Genomic DNA, 24479 nt, shown 5'->3' with positions numbered 1-24479 from the left:
GGTTGGTAATGGCCACTTGGTCTATACGCAAAACATATGCGGGTGAGCACGGTACAGAAAGTGTGAAAGTGAGAGGAAAAGGAAAATCCTCCACTCTGGAAGAAACAGGAATAAAGCCAGCTCACAATGCGGATTCCCTAGCCCTGACGGGGGTGGGAGGTGGGGGGCTTTTGCCTAGGCCGTGTTCCATGGACATGATTCATGTACCTGCATGAAGAGTAATCTACTCCTACCCCCCATACACCCGAGGTACCAGACTGCTTAAAGAAAAGTGACCGAGGCCAGAGGTATGTGTTCTTCACACACACCTGAACCCTGGAACATGACACCTTATGTGGAAAAAAGAGCTTGGCAAATGGAGCTGAGTTAAACGTCTTGAGAAAGGTGATTGGTCTGCTTTTATCACGGTGGACAGTATATATAACGAAGAGTTTTTATTAGGGAAAGACTTAGCCAGAGAAGGAAGTAGAGGCAATAAAAGGAGAGTTGGTTTCCATGTGGCCCAGAGCAGGCCAGTCCACTCAAAGTATAGATGGATAATCTGTTCTTCTCCAGGCAGGCAGAGGACTGGATAGCCTTCGGCACCTTGAGTTGAGCTCAGTGAAAACCATCTTGGTCTTTCTAACCATTGCAAATGTAATACATTTGTATTATTAAGTTTTTTACATGTACGGGTGATTTGCTTGCATGTATATCTGTGCAACTTTGTGTCCCACTGAGGTCAGAAGAGGGCATTGGGTACTCTGGAGCCAGAGTTGCAGATGGTTATGAGATGGCATGTGGGTACTGGGAATGGAACAAGGGTCTTGGAAGAACAACCACTGTTCTTCACAGCTAAGCCATATGTCCAACCCACAACATTTGTGACATTATAAAGCTCTGCATCTGTGGTCATTTGTTGTAACAGCAATGACAAAATAAACTTAACCCCATTGAGTTCATTTTTATAGTAGCATTACGTTGAGGTCTTCCCTTGTTACTCCACGTTGGCTTGCCTCCTATTCTGCCCCATTGTCCCTCTTCATTTTCCAACACACTTGTTGGTTGTTTCTGGGATGGATGGAGATCTTTCACTCTTTTTTTTTTTCCTAAGGATCTACAACAGGGACAGATAATAGTTGGTGCTTGGAATATAATTATTTATTCAGCATATAAACCATTTAGTAGTGCAGATGGGAGTTTCCCACTACAGTAGGAAAAAGGTGAGCAGGATTGAACCTCCACGTTTACAACCGCAGTCTGTCTTTAGACCACCTGGACACACCAAGGAGGAAGTGACCAGGGCATGTTCTGAACACGATGCTTTCCTAACCACGGAAGAGAGGCTGACTGCCTGTCCCTTTCTCCTGCAAACTGTGAGCTTTTCTTCTCTGTACTTGATGGAATTGTGAACTTGGCTGTTTTTTATTTTGTTTTATTTCAGGAGTGTTCAGTATAGAGATGTGGCTTTTTCCTTAGTATTACATTATCAACATTTACAAATCGTATGTTATCATCACTGCTCATTCTTCTTAGTCATATTATTAGTTTAAAAAAGATATTTAACTTTAGACATTACTACTGTCACTTGATGCTAACTTACTAAAATAAAAATCAATTTCTTTGTTAGATTTAAAAAAAAACTATACTAAGAACCACTCCATGAATAATAATTTCCTTACAAGGAAGAAATTTTGTCCCTGTGGCATTTATCAGCTCATGATTCTGAAAATTAAGTTCTGAATAGTTACGTTAATATTTCAGTATTGCCTTTTTCCTTCTTTACAAAATAAATATTAGAAGGTACTTTAAGGATTGTGTGTGTGTGTGTGTGTGTGTGTGTGTGTGTGACGCATATATGTCACAATCTGAATAAAAATAGCATTCATGGCAGTTTCTTTCAGAGCCATGAGTAAAGCACGCCATCGTAGTTCTCTGTCAAGATATCTGAAAACTTTTTCTTGGCTTCTGGCTTTGAACAAAGTTTAGAGTAACAACAAGGCTTCATTGTACCCTGAGATTTCTGTAAGGCAACATTCATTCAAGTGTTGATCTGTATTGCACGGTCCAAGAATAACAACAGTTATTTATATAATTTTATCCATGTTTCTGTTTTTTCCTATCCATTTCACCCTTTCACCCACCCTTGCTGAAGCACTGCAGCCTGTTTTGAGTGGGGGAAGGGACATATTAAGATGGTTTTCTTTTTTCTCCTGGCCTATTGATGGGATAGAGAGATTGCATTTTTATTTTTTAACAATATTATTTATGTTTGACATTTAGTATCATTGAATTAATGGGGTAAGTTTGCCCAAGGATACATTGATTGAACAGAAAGCGTAATTCAATTCACATTAAGAGGGTCACATAAGTCCTAGGACTGTTAAATACTGTATAACCCTAAGTGCCTTGACAAATGGAAAAGCTCAGGCATTTTATCAAAATCCAACAACTAGATAAGCACCAACTATTTATGTCTTTATATCCATGAATCTACAGGAGTATGTTCAATCCTACTGAGAAAACTGCCATTTAATACAATGGCTTGAGTAGCGTTGTTTGAAAGTTCATGTTCATAGAATGGTTCTGTGCATTCTAACTGCTCCATCAGTCATTTTACCTAAAACGTTCTGAAGTGGAAGCTAATTATCAACCAGTTTTGTGTGAAAAGAAGGTATAAAAACACTTTGAAAATATAAATACTATATAATATAAATATTATACTTATATCTATCTATATAATATAAATACAAATATAAATAATATCAAACACTTTGATAATTCCATCTGCAGACATGCAGTCTTACTCACTGCTCCAGTATCTTTTCAATGTTCAGTGGCAGAGCTGGTGGATGGGAAAGTGAGCCGGGACTAGTCCAACATCTATGTTGTCACCCACAAGAAGAATGCCTAGCAGGCCAGTTAAGGTGTGTAGGAGAGCAAGCTGAGTTCCAGATGTTCAAGAGAAGTCTTTCCTGTGGTTAGTTTCCAAGTAAATCTTGTGATTGTAGATTGCTAAGTCACAGTGAAGGTGCCATTGCATGTCCACACTGTCAATCATCCATGTGATATGGTCAGAGCAGCAAGCAGAATGAAATTTGTCTTTAGGTTGGGGCACTGTCCAAATATATCCAAGAATGACATGCAAGAGCAAGGAAAAGGGTATCCAGCATGGGGCGATCCAGCAGTAGAGTCTTGGTCATGAGCTAGAGAACTACATGGTCAAACTAGATCAACAAGTTGAGCTAGGAGAAGGCCAGGGGTGGTATGACCAGGCTGTGGCTCCCTGGGAACAAATCTCAGCCACTGGCCAAGTGTGAGCTGATCTTTCAGAAGGTGAAATTTATTAGCATATAGAGAAGTGCACAAAACGTTGGGATGAGTAATTGCAAGAAGAAGTTATAATATATAAATGCCAGTTTATTGGGAGGCGGGGAGGCACAGAAAGAGGGTAAAGAAAAAGAGTAGGGATGAAGAGAGGGGAGAAGAAGAGAAGAGAAGAGAAGAGAAGAGAAGAGAAGAGAAGAGAAGAGAAGAGAAGAGAAGGGAAAGAATGGCACAGAGACAGTGGCAGAGTAGGAGGTGCAGTATCCCAGCCACACTCTGTAGCAGGTAGAGAACAGGGATGTCTGAAATTAAACAGAAAGGGAACAATTAAACAAAAGGGAATTTTATGAAGATGGGTAAACTGTGGGCAACTGAAGCACCTAACCCCGAGAGAACACTCTACATATGCACAGTTCATCTTAAAGTGAATCTATCCAGAGGTGCAGGAGATGCTGCTTCCAGTTTGCTGGGTGATCATGAAAGCTCAGGACTAAGAAAATCTAGCAGGAATGAAAGAATGGTGGTTTGTGATCATTTGAAAGCCAGGCCCTTGCCAAGGTTCTCTGGAAGGTCACAGTGTGAACCATTAACCAGGAAACCTGGTTATAGCTGAATGGAGGAGGGAAAAGCAAGACTTCTGTACTGACAGACACTTCCCACCAATCCCTATCAAAGCCCACAGCACAACGCACCTAAGCAAATACTGTATAGTTAGCAATCAAATGACCCAGGCTAGATCCCAAATAATGTCCTGAGCTAATTTTATTCTAGGTCATCTCATTCTGCACTTGAGTTACATTACTGCTTTTATATAAAACTGAAGTCGTAATGAATCAATGTTACCTTCTAAAAGATTTTCAAGAAAAGAAATGTGCAACTATGAATATATAAAAGGCCTTTGTAAACAATAAAGCACCATACAAATGTTTTCTATTATGCTAAATTTGCATAGTTGGCTGAAAATAGCATCCGGTCTATTGTCTGTAGCTGCAAACTGGCTTACACAGGAAATGTTTTAACACAGCCATATACTGATCCTCAAAACTGATTTGTCTGAATTAAAACACATATGTAAAGTAAGCTTTAGGTGGCCGTTCAAATTACTGGATGGCCATAGTTAGAACACACTTCTACATCAAACTCTAGAACATCTGCAGACAACCAAGCTGTACATGACTGAGAGATTTATCAAAAAAAGGGGACTTTTCCCCCAAATTTCTCCAAGTCAGATAAAAGTTATCTCTAATTCCCATTCTATGTATCTATTCCAGGATGAAGAACTTTGAAACCAATGATTTGGCATTTTCTCCTAAGGGGAATTTTGGAGACAACAGTGGACTTGCTGAATATGTGGCACAAGCCATAGACCCATCTCTCTGCTGGGATGATATTAAGTGGCTCAGACAATTGACGTCACTGCCTATTGTTGTAAAGGGCATTTTGAGAGGTTTGTCGTTTCTCTACTTTGCTACACACTGACTTTACGATCATTTATGGATAAAGTCATGGCAGCTTTTAAGAGAGAGTAATTGAAATTGATGGAAAATGTCATATTAAGATTGAAATGTGTTTCAGCTACCAATTCTCTCTCAAACATTTATGTATGTGAATATTCCTTTATGTCTATATGTGCACTGTGTGTGTATGGTGCCTTCAGAGGTCAGAGGAATGCATCAGGCCCTATGGATATATAGATATGTGGATCCTATAAACATTTGTGAGCCACTACAGGTGATGGGAACCAAACCTGACTCTTGCAAGAACAGCCAGTGTTCTTGACCACTGAGCTGTCTCTCTGATCTCTCTGGACATCCAATTATCTCTTTGGATTTTAATAAGTCTCTCAGTTGTAGGTAACATTCTGAAACAGAACTAGACTCTCACTAAAAAGGAAGTAGCATTTTCCAAATTATTGGAATGTCATAGCCTTATTTTGGAGCTGTTACTGAGTCACAGAACTTTTCAAGAACTAAACAGAACATCATGAGCTCATTGCTTTACCTGAAGGCAATGGTAGTTGATCTGAAGCCAAAGAGAAGCCTGAAGAATGGCATTGTGGCCACCAGACCTAATTCAGAAGGATTTTGTATTTTTATTGTGTTCCTTTCCATGACTCAGATTAATTTTCAAATCTGTCAGACTCTTCAGAATATCTCTTTGGAGAATGGGAGAAGGTTATAAAATTCTGAGTTATTAAGATGTGGGTATTGAAAAATCTGGCTCTGCATTCAGTAGTCAGGGGTATTGAAATCCCCCTGCTCAGGATAGCATGCTCACTAATGGAAATGTCTTCTTGCCTTTAAAAATACTTAAAACACATTTTTTAAAAGAAAGGTATGGGCTTAGAGAAACTACCAAAATATGCTGTTTGAGTAAGAAACTTTAAGATGAGTTGTGTCTACTAAAACCTAAGAATCAGCTTAGAATCAAGACACAGATTTATCTTGAACACATCGATGCCATGTAACTCTTATTCTAAAGCTCTGGGCATATTTCCTACTTTGATTCTGTCATCTTATTTATGTAGAAATGAAGCTCAAGCTCATAAAAGTCAAAGGAAAAAATGAACCCACTGCGACTCAGGCATAATAGAGAAGTGTTTAAACAGAGCTCAGCCTTCATGTTTGGTTTTGAATAAAAAACAAGTTACAAAAAAACAGCTTCCCAGTTGAGCACTGTCCTGACTCAGAATTGCCATGAGTCCTACACCTCAGTGCGTGCCTTGCTTCATACACAGATTTAAGTGATAACTGCACTTAGCTTATCAGTCACAACTATTAGTACTGCTTTCTATAGCTATAATCAACAATGGCTGCAGAAGAAGTTCAGCCTGGAGGTGCTGTGCCATCCATTCTTCCACTCAGTTATTCATTCACATACATTTATTATCTGGCTTTGTGCTAACTTTGGACATATAGTAACTTGATGTCCTTGGCCAAAATTATAAATGTTTTTAACAGGAGACAAGCACTTGGAGCAGAATAAAATATAAACGATGCTGATGGTGAGATAGACGTCTACTGAGTAAACTCTGGTAGATAAAGTGGTACCAGGCAATCTTAAACGTAGGCTAAATCATTCCATTTCAGGGTGAAAGCTGATATCCCTAACACCATGTGTAGAAGCCATCCTGAAGGCAGGGAGCACAGCTATTACATAGGCTGATTGTGGGTAAACTTAGAATACTGCCCCTGAGAGACGGGGCAAGTGCCCATGAGTAGAAGGTTAATGCAACTAATTCTAGAGGAACTGGATTGAATACGTAAGGATGAGTAAAATTGTACTTTAGTTCCCAGATTGGCTCAGTGAAACAGGCATGTGAAGTAACAAGGTCATCTTTGAAGTCTTTTCACTTACCTGACCTCACAATTTTGGATTCTCAACTCATATAATTTCATACAACTTTATCCTGTGGCATACCAGGGAAGTGTACTGAATTGCGTTAGGCAGCAAGCGGTCCATTGAAAACTACTTCTACATACAGAGCTGTAGCTTACAATTGTACCTAGGACTTTCCCCATTTCATCACTCAACATCACCACTTCTCTTCTGAGTCACATCTGGGTCATTTCTTCAGGCTTTCACAATGTTCTGCATATAATAGATAAAGTCTTTGTTAGGTAAGATGCTTAGTGAAAACAATTGGTTGTATCTAATGAGAGAGCTCAGAAAATAAGCTTGAACGGAAGTTATTCATACATGTAAAGTTTATCCTAGATGGCATAACAGTTTATTTCACGTATTTATCAAACAAAAATCATCTCCATGACAACAACTATATCAACCAACACACATGCTCAGCCTGGAATGGAGGAAGAACTAAGACAGTTGGGAAGTCCAGTTGTCATCAATTCACAAGTTTTCAACCAGAAGTCACATAGATGGACTGAGAACATCTCTTTTCCTTCCCTTCCCTTTCCTTTCCTTTCCTTTCCTTTCCTTTCCTTTCCTTTCCTTTCCTTTTCACTTCCTTTTTAGCAGAAGAGCAGGGATTAATGTTTTCAGGAAAGTGAAACCCCAGGGAGTTGGGTGATTTTAGTAAGCATCCACCCTTATGACCATTTTAAGATTTGCATTTTAATGAATGCAAATTGGAATCTGAGATGTAATCTGTAGCTGTGGTTAAAATCTGCCCTGGGAGAACATTAACAGAGTCCCAGAGCATGTGCTTCACAGAGGGTTTTTTCTTCACTAGAAATCACGCCAACAAACAAACAAACAGCGTGCGTGAACAAAGGCATAATGTTTCTTAGAGCTTCTTTTTATTTATTTATTTATTTATTTATTTTTCAAAATAATTTTTTTAGTAATTTATTCTTGTTACATCTCAATGGTTATCCCATCCCTTGTGTCCTCCCATTCTTCCCTCCCTCCCCTTGTCCCCTTATTCCCCTCCCCTATGACTGTTCCTGAGGGGGATTACCTCCCCCTTGTATATGCTCATAGGGTATCAAGTCTCTTCTCCGCAACCTGCTGTCCTTCCTCTGAGTGCCACCAGGTCTCCCCCTCCAGGGGACATGGTCAAATGTGAGGCACCAGAGTACGTGAGAAAGTCAATCTATCTGGTGCTATCTCAGAAAACTGGGAATAGGGCTTCCTCAAGGCCCAGCTATTCCACTCCTTGGAATATACCCAGAAGATGCTCCAGCACACAACAAGAAAATTTGCTCAACCATGTTCATAGCAGCCTTATTCATAATAGCCAGATCATGGAAACAGCCTAAGTGTCCCTCAGTAGAAGACTGGATAAAGAAACTGTGGTACATATACACTATGGAATACTACTCAGCTATTAAATACAAGAAATTCCCGAAATTTGTGGATAAATGGATTGAGCTAGAAATTATCATAATGAGTGAGTTAACCCAGAAGCAGAAAGACTTAAATGGTATATACTCACTTCTATCTGCATACTAGCCCAAGGGGCATGTCCCACGAAAAGCCTTCACTTACCAGGAAATTGGGACAGAGGGGAGGACATCCTATTGGGACTCTAAATGAGAGAAGCATGGGAGAATAGCAAAGTAGAAGGATCCAGAGAATCCTAGAAACCTACAAGAAGAACATTATGATAGGCAGATTTGGGCCCAGGTTCCCACTCAAACTATGGCACCAGCCCAGGACAATACAGGCCGTAAACTTCAAACCCCTACCCAGATCTAGCCAATGGACAGGACATTCTCCACAGTTGAGTGGAGAGTGGGATATGACTTTCTCACGTACTCTGGTGCCTCATATTTGACCATGTCCCCTGGAGGGGGAGACCTGGTGGCACTCAGAGGAAGGATAGAGGTTCTTTTTAAAAACTGTTTATTTTTCACTTTCGTTATGAGTTTTTGTTTTTGAAGAAGTGTTTCTCTAATTAGATCTTTTCACATATACTAGGTTAAGAAATTCTTAAAGAATATTACCTCATTATCCCTGGATTATTTCAAAAAGTGTTGTCACATATATAAAATACTTTAGCTCCTAAATTTATGCAAGTTACTGTAGCCCCTAATGCTGGAAGTTAGTTCTAGTGGATTTCAATTTGGCTTTGGTAGTTTAAATATGTTTTACCCAATGACCACCGTCTTTCTTAAACACTCAACTTCCTTAAGGGCAAAAGCGCAAATATGGAATGCCACATCATGTTCTCCGAGGATTAGTGAAAATGTCAATGATTTGTAAATATTTTGCCACGCCAGGATACAACATTGTGATCTTTTAAATAGATTTTTGGTTTCGGTTGTAAAATAAATAATTGAATTAAAAATTAAAAACACCAACTCATGGGCACGTTTCATAAGCAGGTAACAAATAGGGACCCTTTTATCTGATCATGCCTCTTCCTATCTCACAAACTTGTAATCTCATCACAACAAGCCATTCCATCATTCTCCCAACAGCCCCACAATGCCCAGAGAACATGGAAGCTCATTCTCAATGATCAGAATGACAATTTTTTTTTTAAAAGTACCACTTCCTCAAATGGAAGAGCCTTTTTAATCATATCCTAAGATATGAATCTAGCCCAACTTTTTCTACCTGCCCATCTGATTACCACTTGCTCCTTTTCATCCTAAGAAAATAAAAATAGTTCATATATATATATGTGAGGGTTCAACATATGTTGAGCACATAACAGCCAGCTTCTGCACTCCACAGTCCCATACAGTATGCATGACCGTCATCACTGGGTAGATTGGGATGTCGACACACAGAAGGTAAGCAACTCACCTCTGGCATAGCAGATGAGCTACTTGAAAGCAAATCAGAGACTGCATACCTGCTCAGTTCTCAACTAATAAAATATTACTTACTTTTTCGTATAATTTGGTTTGATAGCTAGATAACCAGAGGCAGCTACAACATGTCAAAAACACATATTTTTGGCTGCACCTAGGTTTTAGACATCATACGATGCCATCGCCTACTTGCTGCAATGTCAAGAGTGGTGGCATCTGCCGGTCACAGTTGGCCGTGTGAGTTAATAAAGATTAAAGTAAAATTCCAGTCGCTGAGTAAGGAGGCCGTCTTTCAGTTCTCTTTCATTTTAATTTTCAGTTAGCGTGCATGGTATTGAATTTCATTGTGGCATTTTAGAGCCCAATTTGAACCTGTTGGGCCTCTTCTCCCATTTTCTCCCCCGTGCCCCTGGCCTGCTTTCTACCCTTCTATGCCCACAACTCTCCTTTCTGCTTATATTGTATATGTTTTACTTATTTTCTTCTCTTCCTTAGCACCTCCTCTTCATGTTCTCATGCTCTTCTTTCTATTTCTTGTGGCCCAGACCCACATAGATACACATATGTAAACACTGAAGCCAGATCTGCATTTGAGAGAGAAAGCACATATGTCTGTCTTTGTAAGTCTAGGTTACCTTGCTTAATTAACATTCTTTGATCCACTCATTTTCATGAAAATGTCACTTTTCTCTGCAGTTGATTAGAATTCCATGGTGTGTATGGACCACATTTTCATTATCCATTCATGAGTTGATGAACAGCTAGGCTGGTTCTATTTCTCAGCTACTGTAAACACAGCAGTAGTCAACATGGATGTGTGCAGGCATCTGTGTGATAGGATGTAAAGTCATCTGGGGATGGGCCCAAGAGTGGCTTAGCTGGGTCACCTCATGGTGGTTCCATTTGTTCTCTTTTTTAGTTTCTGAGAAGTCTCCACACTTCAACTCCATAGGTCTGCATTAGTTTTCACTCCCCCTAGCAGAGAATAAGTCTTTCTGTTCCCCTCACATCCTCATTAGTTGTCCTTTGTTTTCCTGATCATAGTCTATTTAACTGAAGTTACACGGACATACCAAGTAGTATTAATTTGCATTTTCCTGTTGGCTAAAAGTTTTGAATAATTTAAATTACTTATTGGCCATTTGTGTTCTTTTGAGAAAGGTCTCTTTCTTCTATTAGCCTATACTAAGTGGTAGTTTTGTTTGTGTGGTACTTTTTAAAATATTTATTTACTTATAATTAAAATTGTATTTTATGTGTATGGGTGTTTTACCTGTATGTATGCTTGGGTACCACATGCTTACAGTTCCCGCAGAGGCAAGAAGAGGAGTCAGATCTTCTAGAACTGGAGTTACAGGCAGTTGTCATTGGTTGCTGGGAATCTAACCTGGGTCCTCTGGAGGAGCAGCCAGTGCAATCAATTGTTATGCTATTTCTTCTATCTCATGGTACTTAAAATTTTCCGTTAAAAGTATACGAGATATTAACATGCAGTTTAAAATATATTTTCTCCCATTCTATGGGCATTTTCCTTCTCTGTTGGTAGTTCCCTTTGTTGTATAGAAACTTTAAAATTTCATTTAGTTCCATTTGAAAATTCGTTGGTTTTTCCCTGTACAATTGAAGTCTGTTCACTAATTTTTATCTGTGCCTATATTTTAAAATGGTTTTTCTTTCTTTTGTCATGGCATTTTAATGTTTATGTTTTAAATTAAGTTCTTTTATTCTCTTTGGTTTATTTTCTGCATGCAGGGTAGAATATATGGATCCTGTTTTATTCTTCTGGAGAGGATACCAAGTATCATCAGTACCATTTGCTGGATAGGCTATCTTTCCTTTAAAGTTACATGGCTGTATCTGTGTGAACATTTCCATCATTACAGAAAGTGCTACTGAACAAGCTACACAGACATTTAGATCCAGCTAGTCTAGGTAGTTTAGCATGAAGACCTTAAGTCCAGATCCTTCCTGGGTTTAAGGGTGGGCCACTATGTCCATCTGGAATTTACATAGGCCCTGAGGACTTGAACTCTAGTCCTCATTGTTGTATGGCAAATGCTTTATCTCTTGAGCTATTTGCCTACTCTGACTTGTGAGTTGCTTAAGAGGAAAAATAGAGCATAAAAAAGAGGTATGAAATCCTAAAGCCTTGGTACTTAAAAATGAAAATGAAAATATTGATTAGTTGAACAAAAGTCAGTGACATTTTCCCAAATATAATGAAAAAATAAGACAAATAGAACATTATAGTTAGGTAGATGAGACACATGCCTGTGATTTTAAATGCCAACTATCTAACTGATATGCTTTTTAGATAGACTATACATAAAAGGGACAGGAAGACATTGTTAAAGAGAGACAAGTTCTGAATTTTGGTGATGTAAATTATTAGACTAAGAAAACAAATCATACCTTATCAGAGATGAAATGGCAAAAAAAAAAAAAAAAAAAAAAAAAAAAAGAGAGATGGATATAAACAGAGAAAAATCAAGAAAATAATTTATTATGAAGGATTATAGGCCAGACTGTGTTCAGGTCCACAGTGGTTTCCATCAAACAAAGAGGAAAGTCTGCAAGGTTTTGTGGGAAAATAATTGCCCAACCTTGATTGTGTTAAAACTCAGGTAGTGAACACACAAAAATAGGCATCAGTCAAGGGCTGACAGTTTGCTTCTCATTGATCTGTGTTTTGGTAGCTGTGCATGAGTGTACTACAAACAAAACCATAAACCAAATGAGAACTTACATCCATCTGTCTGTAAGAGATTGAAAGCAGAGAAAACAGGAGTACTCGGTGGAGCCAAAGAGTAACTGCTGCAAAGCAAAACAAGAAGGCAGAGGGTTCTGTGGGCAGCTGCCTCAAGGGAGAAGATAAGGAAATTCAAAGGGTGTAGTAGAATAGTGGAAAGGTTTGAGACTTTCATAGCCGTGTTTCATAATAACTGGAACAAAAGAAAGACAATTAGAACTTTAGGAAAGTCAAGTCATGTACCAAGGTATGTAAGTCCACTTGTAAAGCAACCGTAAAATGCAAAGTAGAAATGGCTGATAAAGGAAGCCATCCTCAAGATTTTTTTTTTTTTATCCTACACAAGTTCAACAACTTTTCTTTTTTAAAAATGAAAACAATATAGATAAAGCAATTAAATTATGAACAGATGAAATTTTTCTATCCAAAAGATTGACGGCTTTCATCAGTTCCAATAATCTGTCATAGTAAATAATACTTTATTTATACTGCGCAGACTCATCCAATAATGTCAAACAGTTAGAACTCTCAACTTCATCAAAGGAATACATTTAAACCAGTCACTCATATGAAAAGAAATCACAAAGTTTCTCTTTATAAAACATCTTTGGGGTTGTCGATCATAGAGTATACTTGCTAATTTTATTTTATTCTTTTAAAAGCTGCAGGATGGAAAAGTAATTCTATTTTTATTATATGTATGTACTTTATTTGCATAATTTCCCCTTATTCTCCTATTTCCAAATACCCTGTGATCCTTTTTTTCAAATTCACAACCTACTTTTTTAAAAATTAGTAACTCAACACACACACACACACACACACACACACAGACACACAAACACCACACATTTTACAAATACAACTTGCTGCTCCATTTAGCACTACTCAGAGGCATATTCTCTTAGGGCTGACCACTTGTTATTTGTTACATGGCTTTATTTTTCTTGATTTCAACCTTGGGGATGATGGTTCTCCAGGTCATAACAATTCGTAAGTTGTAATCTCAAATACCCACTACTCGTAGTAATAGTCACAATGAAAATAATATTAGGCTAAACACAATATATATACATATATATGTATATATATATAATAGAAAATTTTCTCACGGCTCCAGAGGATGGGAGCCAAGACTAAGCAAGACTGGTGAGGCCTTTCCTCATTGCTTTCTGCAAAGAGACAAGAAGACAGAATTTCTTATAAGGGAATCTCTCTTTCGCTCCCCCCCCCCCCCCCGTTGATTCTTTGTGAATTGTATATCACGAACCCCAATCTCACTCATATCCCCAGTCCTTGCAACCCCTTTAAAAAAGAAAGTAAAGTAAAAGAATTCTTTGCTTCACTTTCATGAACATATCCAATTCTTATTGCCTATCAGAGATTCTATCTCAAAATACTATAATATCAGGTACTAAGATTTCAGAAGAAGTTGGAGAGGACAGAGATATGCAGACAATAGCATGTTGGTGTAACATCAGTATATACCCATAATTTAAAAAGAATAGTATTACTACCATTAAATATTATTATCATCAAAATGCTTCAGGTTTAGTATTCTATGACATATAGTGGAAAGTGGTGTACCACACTAAAATGCAAACATTCAGAGCTACACATTATTGCACATCTTTTGTAATTGTTCTTAGTTAAGGCTGCCTTTGATCTCCGTTAGTGAATTGATAGAAAAATGCATTTTCTGTATCTGCTCACTTAGCTCTCCAAAGTCTGATTTTTAAGACAGCATCAAGTTGGTGTTACTTAATATTGTATTTAAGAGCTAACAAAATGGGGCATCATAGAAATATTAGTTTAGAAAATAAAATTTAACAATCATGTTAATAGTTCAAGAATTTAATCTATTTTAAAACTGGATTTTCAGAAATCAATGAATTCGAAGTACATTTAGGGAGTTATCTTATAATTCCAGCATCATATATTGGCACATTTTAACTATATAACAAGATAGTTACTGAAATTAAAGCAGGTATGTATTAAACACTGTTTGGAATAGATGTTTTCATTGGTGGCTGCTTTGATATTGCTTTCCACATACTTACTATTTTATTTTCCATATTGTAGCACAATAGTTCTGCTAAATGGAAAATGATATGATTTTATTTATTAAAACTAGCTATTATGGGCTGGAGAGATGGATGGCTCAGCACTTACTGCTCTTTCAGAGGATTTGAGTCTCAGGAGAGACTTTTTAAAATATATTTTATTAATTTATTCTTATTACATCTCAATTGTTATCCCAGCCCTTGTATCCTCCCATTGCTCCCTCCCTCCCATTTTTCCCGTACTCTCCTCCCCTATGACTCTGACTGAGGGGGACTTCTTCCTCCCCCTGTATATGCTCATCGGGTATCAAGTCTCTTCTTGGTAACCCACTATCCTTCCTCTGAGTGCCACCAGGTCTCCCCATCCAGGGAGAGTCAACGACATTCTCTTCTGACCTCATTGGGTGACCGTATTGATGTGGTGCTCATAAACTCATGTGAGCACACACATACACATAAAAGCCTACTCACCAACTAACCAACCCACAAATAAATCTTAAAAATACAATTAACAGAGAAAACAAGTTCTCGTTAATGATGTCATACTTGGTATACTGACTACATTCCAGAGCAAGACCCATGCCCAGTAAATAGTCATTAAATACAAACTGGACTTGATGGAGGGGTGGAGAGGGAGAGAGAAATGAGGAAGTTGGCAGGTAGGAAGGTGAGGAAGAATCTGGAAGGAGTTGGGAGAAGGGGATGAATATGACCAAAATACACTGTATGAAATTCTCAAAGGACCAATAAAACATTATATAATAAATAAAGTCAGCAGGAATATGCCTTTACAGAAATAAATTATTTATTTATAATTCTTTACTATGTACTCACAGTTCTACCATATAATTAGGTTGTTGTAATTGTTAATTTTGGATGAATAATCTACCACTAATATTCTAAATTTAATGATTTAGTGTGTTTTAATGGTGAAATTACTAAACCAGACAGGTGGGAGTGAGGTCTTTCTCCTTTTACTAGGATACCAGAGATTCAAAGTCGAAGCTTTTGTTTCCAGAGGATGATGTTTTGTTTTTTCCAGGTGATGATGCCAGGGAAGCCATTAAACTTGGTGTGGATGGGATCTTGGTGTCCAATCATGGGGCAAGACAACTTGATGGGGTGCCAGCCACTGTGAGTTTCCACTAGGATTTTCCCATGTACTCCTTTTTAAAAATCAGGACTCTGTACATGTCTGACTCGTGTGTGTGTGTGTGTGTGTGTGTGTGTGTATTCATTTATGCTAAACTGTGTGGCACTATGTGAGATCTCAGATTTTCAGTGGTACATAATTATCTCAATTAGCAAATATGATTATTTTTAACTAGCCCAATGTGTCTGTTTATGAACCCAAGAAAGAGGCCTTGCTAGTGAATAAGGCAGGATTTGGTTTTTTGAGCACAGGTACACCAGTAGGAGTTATTTGAGCTGAAGAAGGAGAGAGAAGATTCAGACATGGTCATCTGAAGAAAAAAAAAAAGAAGGAATATACAATCATAGGGATCACAAAAGCCTCTGGGGGAAATAACTTAACTTAGTAGCAGTGAACTGTTGTTTTGTCGTACCAGCAGGGTGATTTGGCTAAAAGTCTGCAGACCACTTGAGTTACTTTTATGACAGAGTACGAGCCAGCAAGGAACACTAGTGTGCCCAGGGCACTCACACGTTGAGTGTTTCCCAAAGCACTCAACTGCGCAGCAAACCAAGTCTGTACACAGTGGGATTAGCTGCCCAAGACTTAAAAATCCTAAAGCCAGAGCTTGTCAGCCCCATCTGACATAGCCTTACTTAGTGCCACAGACACAGTATCTTGGCTGATATTAAAGGTTGCCTGCAGGTAAAAAAAAAAAAAGAGGTGGAAAGTGAAACTCTCCTTAAAGCAGGGTGGAGAAGTTGGTCACAACTCAGAGTGTTTGCCCAGATTTATGCCTCACTTATGCATGAAGACACAGACTCAGTGTGCGGGCTAAATGAAGTTTGTTTTCTAAAAATAAAATATAAATCTTCTGAAATCAAATCTAACTAGATTTTAAGGGGGAAAATATCTAAATGGTGTGGTTTCTTTCCTTCTGGCCAAGGAAATATGGAAATTTATCTAAAAGGGCTTTTTGAGTTGTGGTCTCAGAGACTGTTTAAAAAAAAACAATAACCATCCCCTTTGCGTGCTGTGTTCATGAGAGGATATTCTTGACTAAGTTTTGCCTCATACTTACACCAAATTTAAGGCCTGTGATGATGAGAGAAATGTAAGAAAGCGCTCACTCAGTCAATAGTAAATGGTGTTTTCCCCCCTTGGTGTATGGGTTTCAGGTGAGCACTCAAAGGCTTAAAAGGAGGCTGTGGTATAAACCTTTACACTGGATGCATAGAAGGTCCTACTGTCCTGTAGACCTGGTTACGTCATAGACCAGGGCAAGGTACAGTATGAAATCATGGGAGGAGTTTTGAAATAGGAAGCTTCAGTTTGAGTTATTTTCTTGTTTCCTGTAATGTGTGAGGGACTGAGCAGCAATCCATTCAGACTTATGGCTGGACCTCTTCCGGTACTGTGTTGGCTCTGTAAGACTGTGCCTGGACTGCAGAGCTCTTCTTCTTCACAGCATCTGCTTGTACGGAGAACTTCTTGCTACTTGAATTTGTAGAACAGAAACAGAAATTTTGTTTATCTTGACATAGTATTCTCTGGCTTGTATGAGTCCTTAGAACATTCTATTTTTTTTTCAAATTTGCATCTCATTTTGATGCCAGCTAGATGCAAAGTACTTCAGACTTACAGATATAATGTTCTTTTCCACTGTAAATTTTTCACCTACCAAACATTTACACTGAATAAGTGTTTGTGTTGTTAAGTTGCTAACTCTAAAATTGAGTCCTTAGGCATGTTCTGTACCATCTAAGAGGTTTTTTTTCTTTAAATGGGGGTCCCTGGGGCTAGGGGTGGAGCTCAGTAGTAGAATGCTTGCTTAGCATGGAGGAGGCCCTAAATTGAATCTCTAGTACCAGAGTCACAAAATCAACTTTATTAGCATGCTTAAAATGTCCCATCCTTGAGAGGTACTTGGTATCTTAATTGGCTTTTGTGATGTACAAACAAATCTGAACTCACTGGCTATAATAGCTCCCATTTATTTATTTATGTCCCAGTTTTAGAAATTGGCATTTTGGCCTGAGAACTGCGAGGCTATGGGTTCTGGTCTTGGCCAGGCTGAGTACTGGTTGCATAGACTAAGTTGTTTGGGAAGTAGACCAGGCTGATGTAGGAGAATCTCTCTGTCACACATCCCCTAGTAGGTCAGGTTGGTTTGTTTTCATGAAGGGGCAACTTTTCTAAAGAGGCATGCCAGTTCTGGAGATTTAGGCTCAGAAGCGACACAATGGTTAAATGTTTCCCGTTCCATCGGTGGCTTCTGCCTGCATTTTAGACTCCCACCCTGTTTTCCCGAGGATGTTTCCACGTTCGTAATCCCTCCACGACCTGAAGAGCAAAAGGAAAATCATCAGAGCCATTTTGGAGCTTGCTAACCCTCTGGATCAGTGATTTTGAGATTGTACTGGGTAGAACCCCTGGTGAGGTGTGGGGCGTGGTCCTGGAGAGAGGCTGAGGCTTGACAGCAGCTGCTTGGAGGCGATCTCCTCTGCTCTAACTGCTGCCGCCTGTTTAACTCTCAGTTTCTTTGGTTGGAACATTTGAGTGTCCATCTTCGAGAGAGTAACAATGAAAGTGTAGGAAAGAAAACAAGGAAATGTAAACAGGGCTGCGCCTAGTGGGCTTGTCTATTCAGCTTATTTATTCAGTCCTCCAGGATCATCTTATTTATTTATTTATTTATTTATTTATTTATTTATCTATTTATTTATTTATTTTTGTAATGTGTTCCTAGTGACAGTGCAGTTCCGGGAAGAGAAGGAAGTTAAATCTCTTGGTGTTGGATGGGACATACCTGTCCACAGACACAGAGACACAAATGTAGGCATTGTTTTATATTCCAGGATTCATATCTTAAGTACCCTTATTAGTGTACTTTTAGGCCAGGTTAGGCACTGGAAATAACCTAAACAGAGTTGATTTGTGTGACTTTGAAAATGTGTATTGAACCCAAGCTAGCTAATATTTTTCTTTGGTTCTGGTTTCAAATGGGGAAATATGCTTAATTATGGCTTGCATCATGGCTTGGAAATTGTAGCACTTATGTGTTGGTGTAACTCGCCCGAATGTAAAAGGGGGACTATGTATAGGTAAGGGAACGTACGTAAACGGATCCGAAGCATGTTTGGCAAGGCATGGAAGCCAAAAGGGAAAGGGGAAAATTAAACTACCTGCCAAACATTTAGGGGCCACTTGCCAAGGGTTGCCTCCACTTCCTCCAAATTGTAGCTGTGTTTGGTTTTCAGCCTTTTACATAAAACTCTATTTAAGTTCAGCTACTAAACTTCTAGGAGAGAAGTAGGAAAGCCTTTGAGTGATTTCAGCACAATTATTTCTGGAAAAAAAGTGCAGTTTAAGTGTGTGGTGGCTTTCACAGCATACGTAAATGGAGTCAATATTTCATTTCACATCTAAACGTTTTGGGACAAATGTGGATAATTTCTATAAATTTGCACCTACATCTAATGAGCCAGTTACATCACTTACTACTGTAGTTCTAGGGGGAAAACCATGTGATTTAAACTGACAATTGTTCCCTTGAGTCATCCCGCTACTGGGGTCTTTTGATCCAGGCTTGGGACTAGCCTGCTGTTTGGGCTGTAAGTTTTAGGTCCAACTGGGCGAGGCTGAGACAGTTTTGTCTCCAGAAGAGTCTCCCTGGGACCCATGTTTTGAGAGAACAAGATTTGGGTACCCCCTATCTCATGACAGATAGCAGAAGTACAAATCTAAGCAGAAACACTGGACATAGCTTCAGGTCTATGCCCAGAAATGGCCTTCTACCGCTTCTGCTCTCCTGTGATTGGCCAAAGTGGGTCATATAGGCAAAGCCATGTCAAGGAGTGAGTAAGTACACTCTGGTTTAGTGGGGTAATCTACATAGCTGTCTTTGGGAAAGCAATGCCTTTGAAGGAGTATGGGGGATCAGGAAGAAAACTATAAGCCTCCACCTCATCCTTGTGAGGCTCTTGTATTCTCTGTAATAAACTAAGCACATTATTAATTGACAATGGCAACAGGGGTCTTCAAGGTTCACATGGACATATTCCTATCACAGGGAGTCAAGTGTTTTCAAAGTGATCTGGATGTAATGTGTGAGAAGAGGAAATCAGAGATGAGCCGTGCTTGCATGGTTTATGTACCACTATTTATAATGTCTAATGTGCATTTTAACCATTAATTTCCAGTAGTTAAATGTAATTTAAATATATTTGAAATAATTTATACCAGTAAGACACTTTGTTTACTTTTAAAATATATTTTATTAATTTATTCATATTACATCTCAATTGTTATCCCATCCCTTGTATCCTCTCATTCCTCCCTCCCTCTCATTTTTCCCATACTCTCCTCCCCTATGACTCTGATTGAGGGGGACCACCTCTCCCTGTATATGCTCATAGGGTATCAAGTCTCTTCTTGGTAGCCTGCTATCCTTCCTCTGAGTGCCACCAGGCCTCCCCATCCAGGGGACATGGTCAAATATGGGGCACCAGAGTTTGTTTGAAAGTCAGACCCTATTCTCCACTCAACTGTGAAGAATGTCCTGTCCATTGGCTAGATCTGGGTAGGGGTTCGAAGTTTACTGCATGTATTGTCCTTGGCTGGTGCCATAGTTTGAACAGGACCCCTGGGCCCAGCTCTGCCCATCATAATGTTCTTCTTGTAGGTTTCTAGGACCCTCTGGATCCTTCTATTTCCCCATTCTCCCATGCTTCTCTTACCTAGAGTCCCAATAGGATGTCTTCCCCTCTGTCCCACTTTCCTGGTAAGTGAAGACTTTCATGGGACATGCCCCTTGGACTAGTGTCCAGATGCAAGTGAGTATATACCATTTGACTCTTTCTGCTTCTGGGTTAACTCACTCATTATGATAAAAAATTCAAGTGACACCACATGCTGGCGAGGATATGGAGAGAGAGGAGCACCCTGTCATTGCTGGTGGGAATGCAAACTAGTACAGCCACTTTGGAAAGCTATCTGGTGTTCTATCAGAAAACTGGAAATAGGGCTTCCTCAAGACCCAGCTATTCCACTCCTTGGAATATACCCATAAGATGCTCCAGCACACAACAAGAAGATTTGCTCAACCATGTTCATAGCAGCCTTATTCATAATAGCCAGAATCATTTACTTTTATAAAAGAGGGAATTATGTAAGGTTGAATGATTTAGAATTGTGTGTGTTAATTTTTTAGACATAATATTTGCATTTGAACATCAGAAATACAAAATTAATGCTGGACTTTGGAAACAAAGAAGCTATTTAATTTTAAATTGCCCTTGTTCTTCCTGGAGAAATGACCCCACCACCAACCTCAAACCCACTTATCTCTCTTCTCTCTGAGCTTTAGTTGGGTGCATTTGAAGTCATTGGAGGTGAAGATGAGCCGATATTTTTTTTACACAGTGTTTTTCTCTCCTTAGATTGATGCCTTGCCAGAAATTGTTGAGGCTGTGGAAGGGAAAGTAGAAGTCTTCCTGGATGGGGGTGTGAGGAAAGGCACAGATGTTCTCAAAGCTCTGGCCCTGGGAGCCAAGGCTGTGTTTGTAGGAAGACCCGTCATCTGGGGCTTGGCTTTCCAGGTAATTGGACAAGAAAATAAATAAATGCACTAAAATTCTTTAATAGAAAAGTACATAGAACCTGACTAGTTTACACAAATACTCTAATATCTTTTACTTACTTAGGGAGAGAAAGGTGTTCAAGATGTCCTTGAGCTACTGAAGGAAGAGTTCCGGCTGGCCATGGCTCTGAGTGGTAAGGCTTGGCACTCTTTGCGTTTGTATCACCATAACACAATAACTGACAGAGAAAGCTTACCAGAAGAAGAACTTATTTGAGCTCATGGTTTCAGAGACTTTCAGTCCATCACTATGGTGAAAGCATTTGGGAGCTTGGGGCAGAGACTGAGCTAGGGGCTAAGTTACAACCCTGGAAGGCCTTACTTGGTGCCTACGTTCATCATCTAGTCCCTACACCCTAAAGACTCCGGAGCTTCCAACATGGCACCACCAATGGGAAACAGGCACTAAAAATATGAGCCCATGAAGAGCAATTGAGACTCAAACATAGCAGGTTCTAATATTCATTTATCACTTTTTATGTTTTCTGTGAGCTTTAAGCCAGGCTCCTAGGAGGAAAGAAGGTTTAAAGGGGAAGACAACAGATTGTCTGGGCCGTTGAACTTGCAGTTGGCTTTATATTTTATGGCTCTGAGGCACAGTGCTCAGACTGGAGTGCTACATATGCATAGGTCTACAGCTGTTACTTAGCCTTCAGTTTTGACAGTTCCACCAGGGATGTCTTGATGAGCAAGACCACTTTAAAGATAAGTATAGCACCATTCTTTTTCTCACTTCTTCTTGATATCTGAGTGCATAGATCCACCTAGCCAGTCAGTTAGTTCTACCCCTCGACTAAGTGGTAGGTCAAACTCTATTACATGTATTCCACTGACAGCCTGTCACTCCCTGGTCATGCTCAGGCCAAAGGTTCATTTGCTCTGGCCTCAACTCTCAAGCCTTGCCTGTCCTTTCACAGCTTGACATCCATAGGACTTTGCTAAATCACAACACAATTTGAGTCTGATCTCCTTCACCACATTTCCTGCCACCACCTGCCTGTCCCATCATTCTTTTCTTCTAGCAGTGGGTATTGGAGGCCGGCCCCTCAAACTTGGTTTACTTGCCTTCCCCTGGTCTCCTTTGATCCCAGAAGCCAAGATAGCCGTTTAAAACATTCATTTAGCTCTTGTTCTTCCTGTGATCAGGAACCTGCAATGACTCTTGACTTACTTAGCCTAGATGCCGGAGTCCTTAGAGCAGTTTACAAGGCCCTTGTCCCTGGTTACCCTTTCGGCCACAGCTGTCACTGCTGCTGTTCCTGTTAGAGCAGTGAAGCTTCATTTGTATCTTTAAAGTTTCTTGATTATCAGACAAGTCTCAGCCTCATGGCCTCTGTGCTGGATCGGCTCTCATCCTTTATACTCCCCAGATGTCTGCATGAGAAGGTCCCTCCACCCTCCAAGCTCTCGTGCACATTTTGAGTTCACAAAAGGTCCATCTTGACTGTTCATCCTGCTCCACATTCCAGCCTTCTGTCCCAGTTCTTGCATTCCTTTTCCTTAGAAACCATCACTGTTCATAAGTCATCTGTCACATAACTTATTTTTAAAACAACACGCACTATGTATTTTGTGTTTCCTCTCCAGAATATAAAATGCATGACCAGTGATCTTTCCATCTTTTATCTCATTGCAGAGTTTGCAGTGTTTAGAGTGGTGCCTGGCACATAAACAATAAATGTTTGTTAAAAAGAATTAGTTAGTGCTGTGTTTACTGAGGACTGCTTAGAGTTTGACTCAAAATGGACCTTTAGCTGTGGGGAGGGACAGCAGCAAGTGAATTACCGGCTTCTGGCATTTGCAGGTGAAGTGAGATTCATTTTCTGTGATCCACAAAGTCCAAGTCACCCTGATAGCTACAACTCCCGGGATGGATTGTCTCCCTGCTACTGTGCAGCCCAAGCCTGTCAGACTTTCAGGAGAGGAATTCCATTCTGTGAATCCTCACTACACATTTTAATTTGCTGCAGACATATCCTAAATGAGAGCTTTCAGCTTCTGGCTGTCTATTAAATGTGGCAGAAAGAATACACTCTTTGTGTTAATAAAAATATGTGCCAGTCATTTTGTATTAAGGACTGTTTAGGTAATAAAAATGGTCTCATGCCACATAAGATTTGGCAAGCCTACCTTGAATCATAAACCTTACATTTGTCAAGTTTTACATTCCTTGGGAAAGCGATTACCTGCCTGATTATTATTGCATTCATTTCATATTAAATGTATGCATTATTTTTTTTCAGGGTGCCAGAATGTGAAAATCATCGACAAGACATTGGTGAGGAAAAATCCTTTGGCTGTTTCCAAGATCTGACAGTGCACAATATTTTCCCATCTGTATTATTTTTTTCCAGCATGTATTACTTGACAAAGAGACACTGTGCAGAGGGTGACCACAGACTGTAACTCCCCACTTCAATACAAAGGGTGTCGTTCTTCTCCAACAAAATAGCGATCCCTTTTCCTTCATTGCTTTTGACTTTTCAATGGGTGTCCTAGGAACCTTTTTAGAAAGAAATGGACTTGCATCCTGGAAATATATTAACTGTTAAAAAGAAAACATTGAAAATGTGTTTAGACAACGTCATCCCCTGGCAGGCTAAAGTGCTGGGGAACAAAAGATATCCTCTGGTAAAATTGGAGGTAGTGTGCTGAAGTAAAGGATAACGTCCTCACTGTTTATTAACCTGTCTTGTGTTTAGATTTCCTTAAGACAGTGGTTCTTACAGTTTGTACCAGGCTTTGAAAGCCTGGAAGTGCCCAGAGAAACATGAGGTTTGGATTTGCCCTGTTGAGAAAATAGGACTCAGTAGAATGAAATAGATGGTGGTAATTTGTGATTTTCTGAGTCTTTTCATTTTTTAACACCCTATTTCTTTGAAGGTGGATTTCTAGCCATATATCGAGTATCTGAGTAGATCTGAATGCTTTGTGGTAGTCACTGCATTTGAAGGGCATGGGTCTAGTCTACTTGGGACAATATGGAATTATTTTCATTTTTTGAACTGTCTCCTCATTCTCATTTTGAAGTGTTGATGTCCTAATCCCCCCTGAACCTTTCTTGATTTTTCCACTTCTCATTTATAGTCACGTTCTGGGTCAAGTACTTATTTTGTGAGGTCCGTGGTGAATAAAGACTTGGAACTCTTGCTCAGAAGGAAGTAAAAAAATGTACCTTTTCCTTTCATCACAGTAATTTTCTTGATTGTCAGTGTCATCTTTTTTATTTATTACTTTTTTTTTCTACTTAATGCTGTTCTTCCTTGGGCATGAGGCAGTGGTGACACTATGAATGGAAGACTATAAAGTGACTGTGGTTCTCCCTTGTACCTTGTGCATATTGTACCCATGTGCAGGACCT

General features: G+C 39.4%; 1 protein-coding gene across 2 annotated transcripts in view; it reads left to right on the top strand.

The window, feature by feature from the left end:
- Hao1 (hydroxyacid oxidase 1) overlaps nt 1-24109 on the top strand; it is a 47696-nt gene extending 23587 nt beyond the window's left edge. For both annotated transcript variants that reach the window (XM_051144696.1, XM_051144697.1), the window contains 5 exons: nt 4578-4753; nt 15388-15479; nt 20919-21077; nt 21183-21252; nt 23362-24109. In XM_051144696.1, coding sequence (XP_051000653.1) covers nt 4578-4753; nt 15388-15479; nt 20919-21077; nt 21183-21252; nt 23362-23432 — 568 coding nt within the window. In that variant the 3' untranslated portion in view covers nt 23433-24109. The remainder of the gene's footprint in view (nt 1-4577; nt 4754-15387; nt 15480-20918; nt 21078-21182; nt 21253-23361) is intronic.
- The last annotated feature ends 370 nt before the right edge of the window (nt 24110-24479 follow it).

This window comes from Acomys russatus, chromosome 4, assembly GCF_903995435.1.
Source record: "Acomys russatus chromosome 4, mAcoRus1.1, whole genome shotgun sequence".
NCBI classification, from domain to species: Eukaryota; Metazoa; Chordata; class Mammalia; order Rodentia; family Muridae; genus Acomys; species Acomys russatus.
The sequence above is the reverse complement of the archived record's forward strand: the minus strand, read 5'-3'. Positions and strand labels throughout refer to the sequence as shown.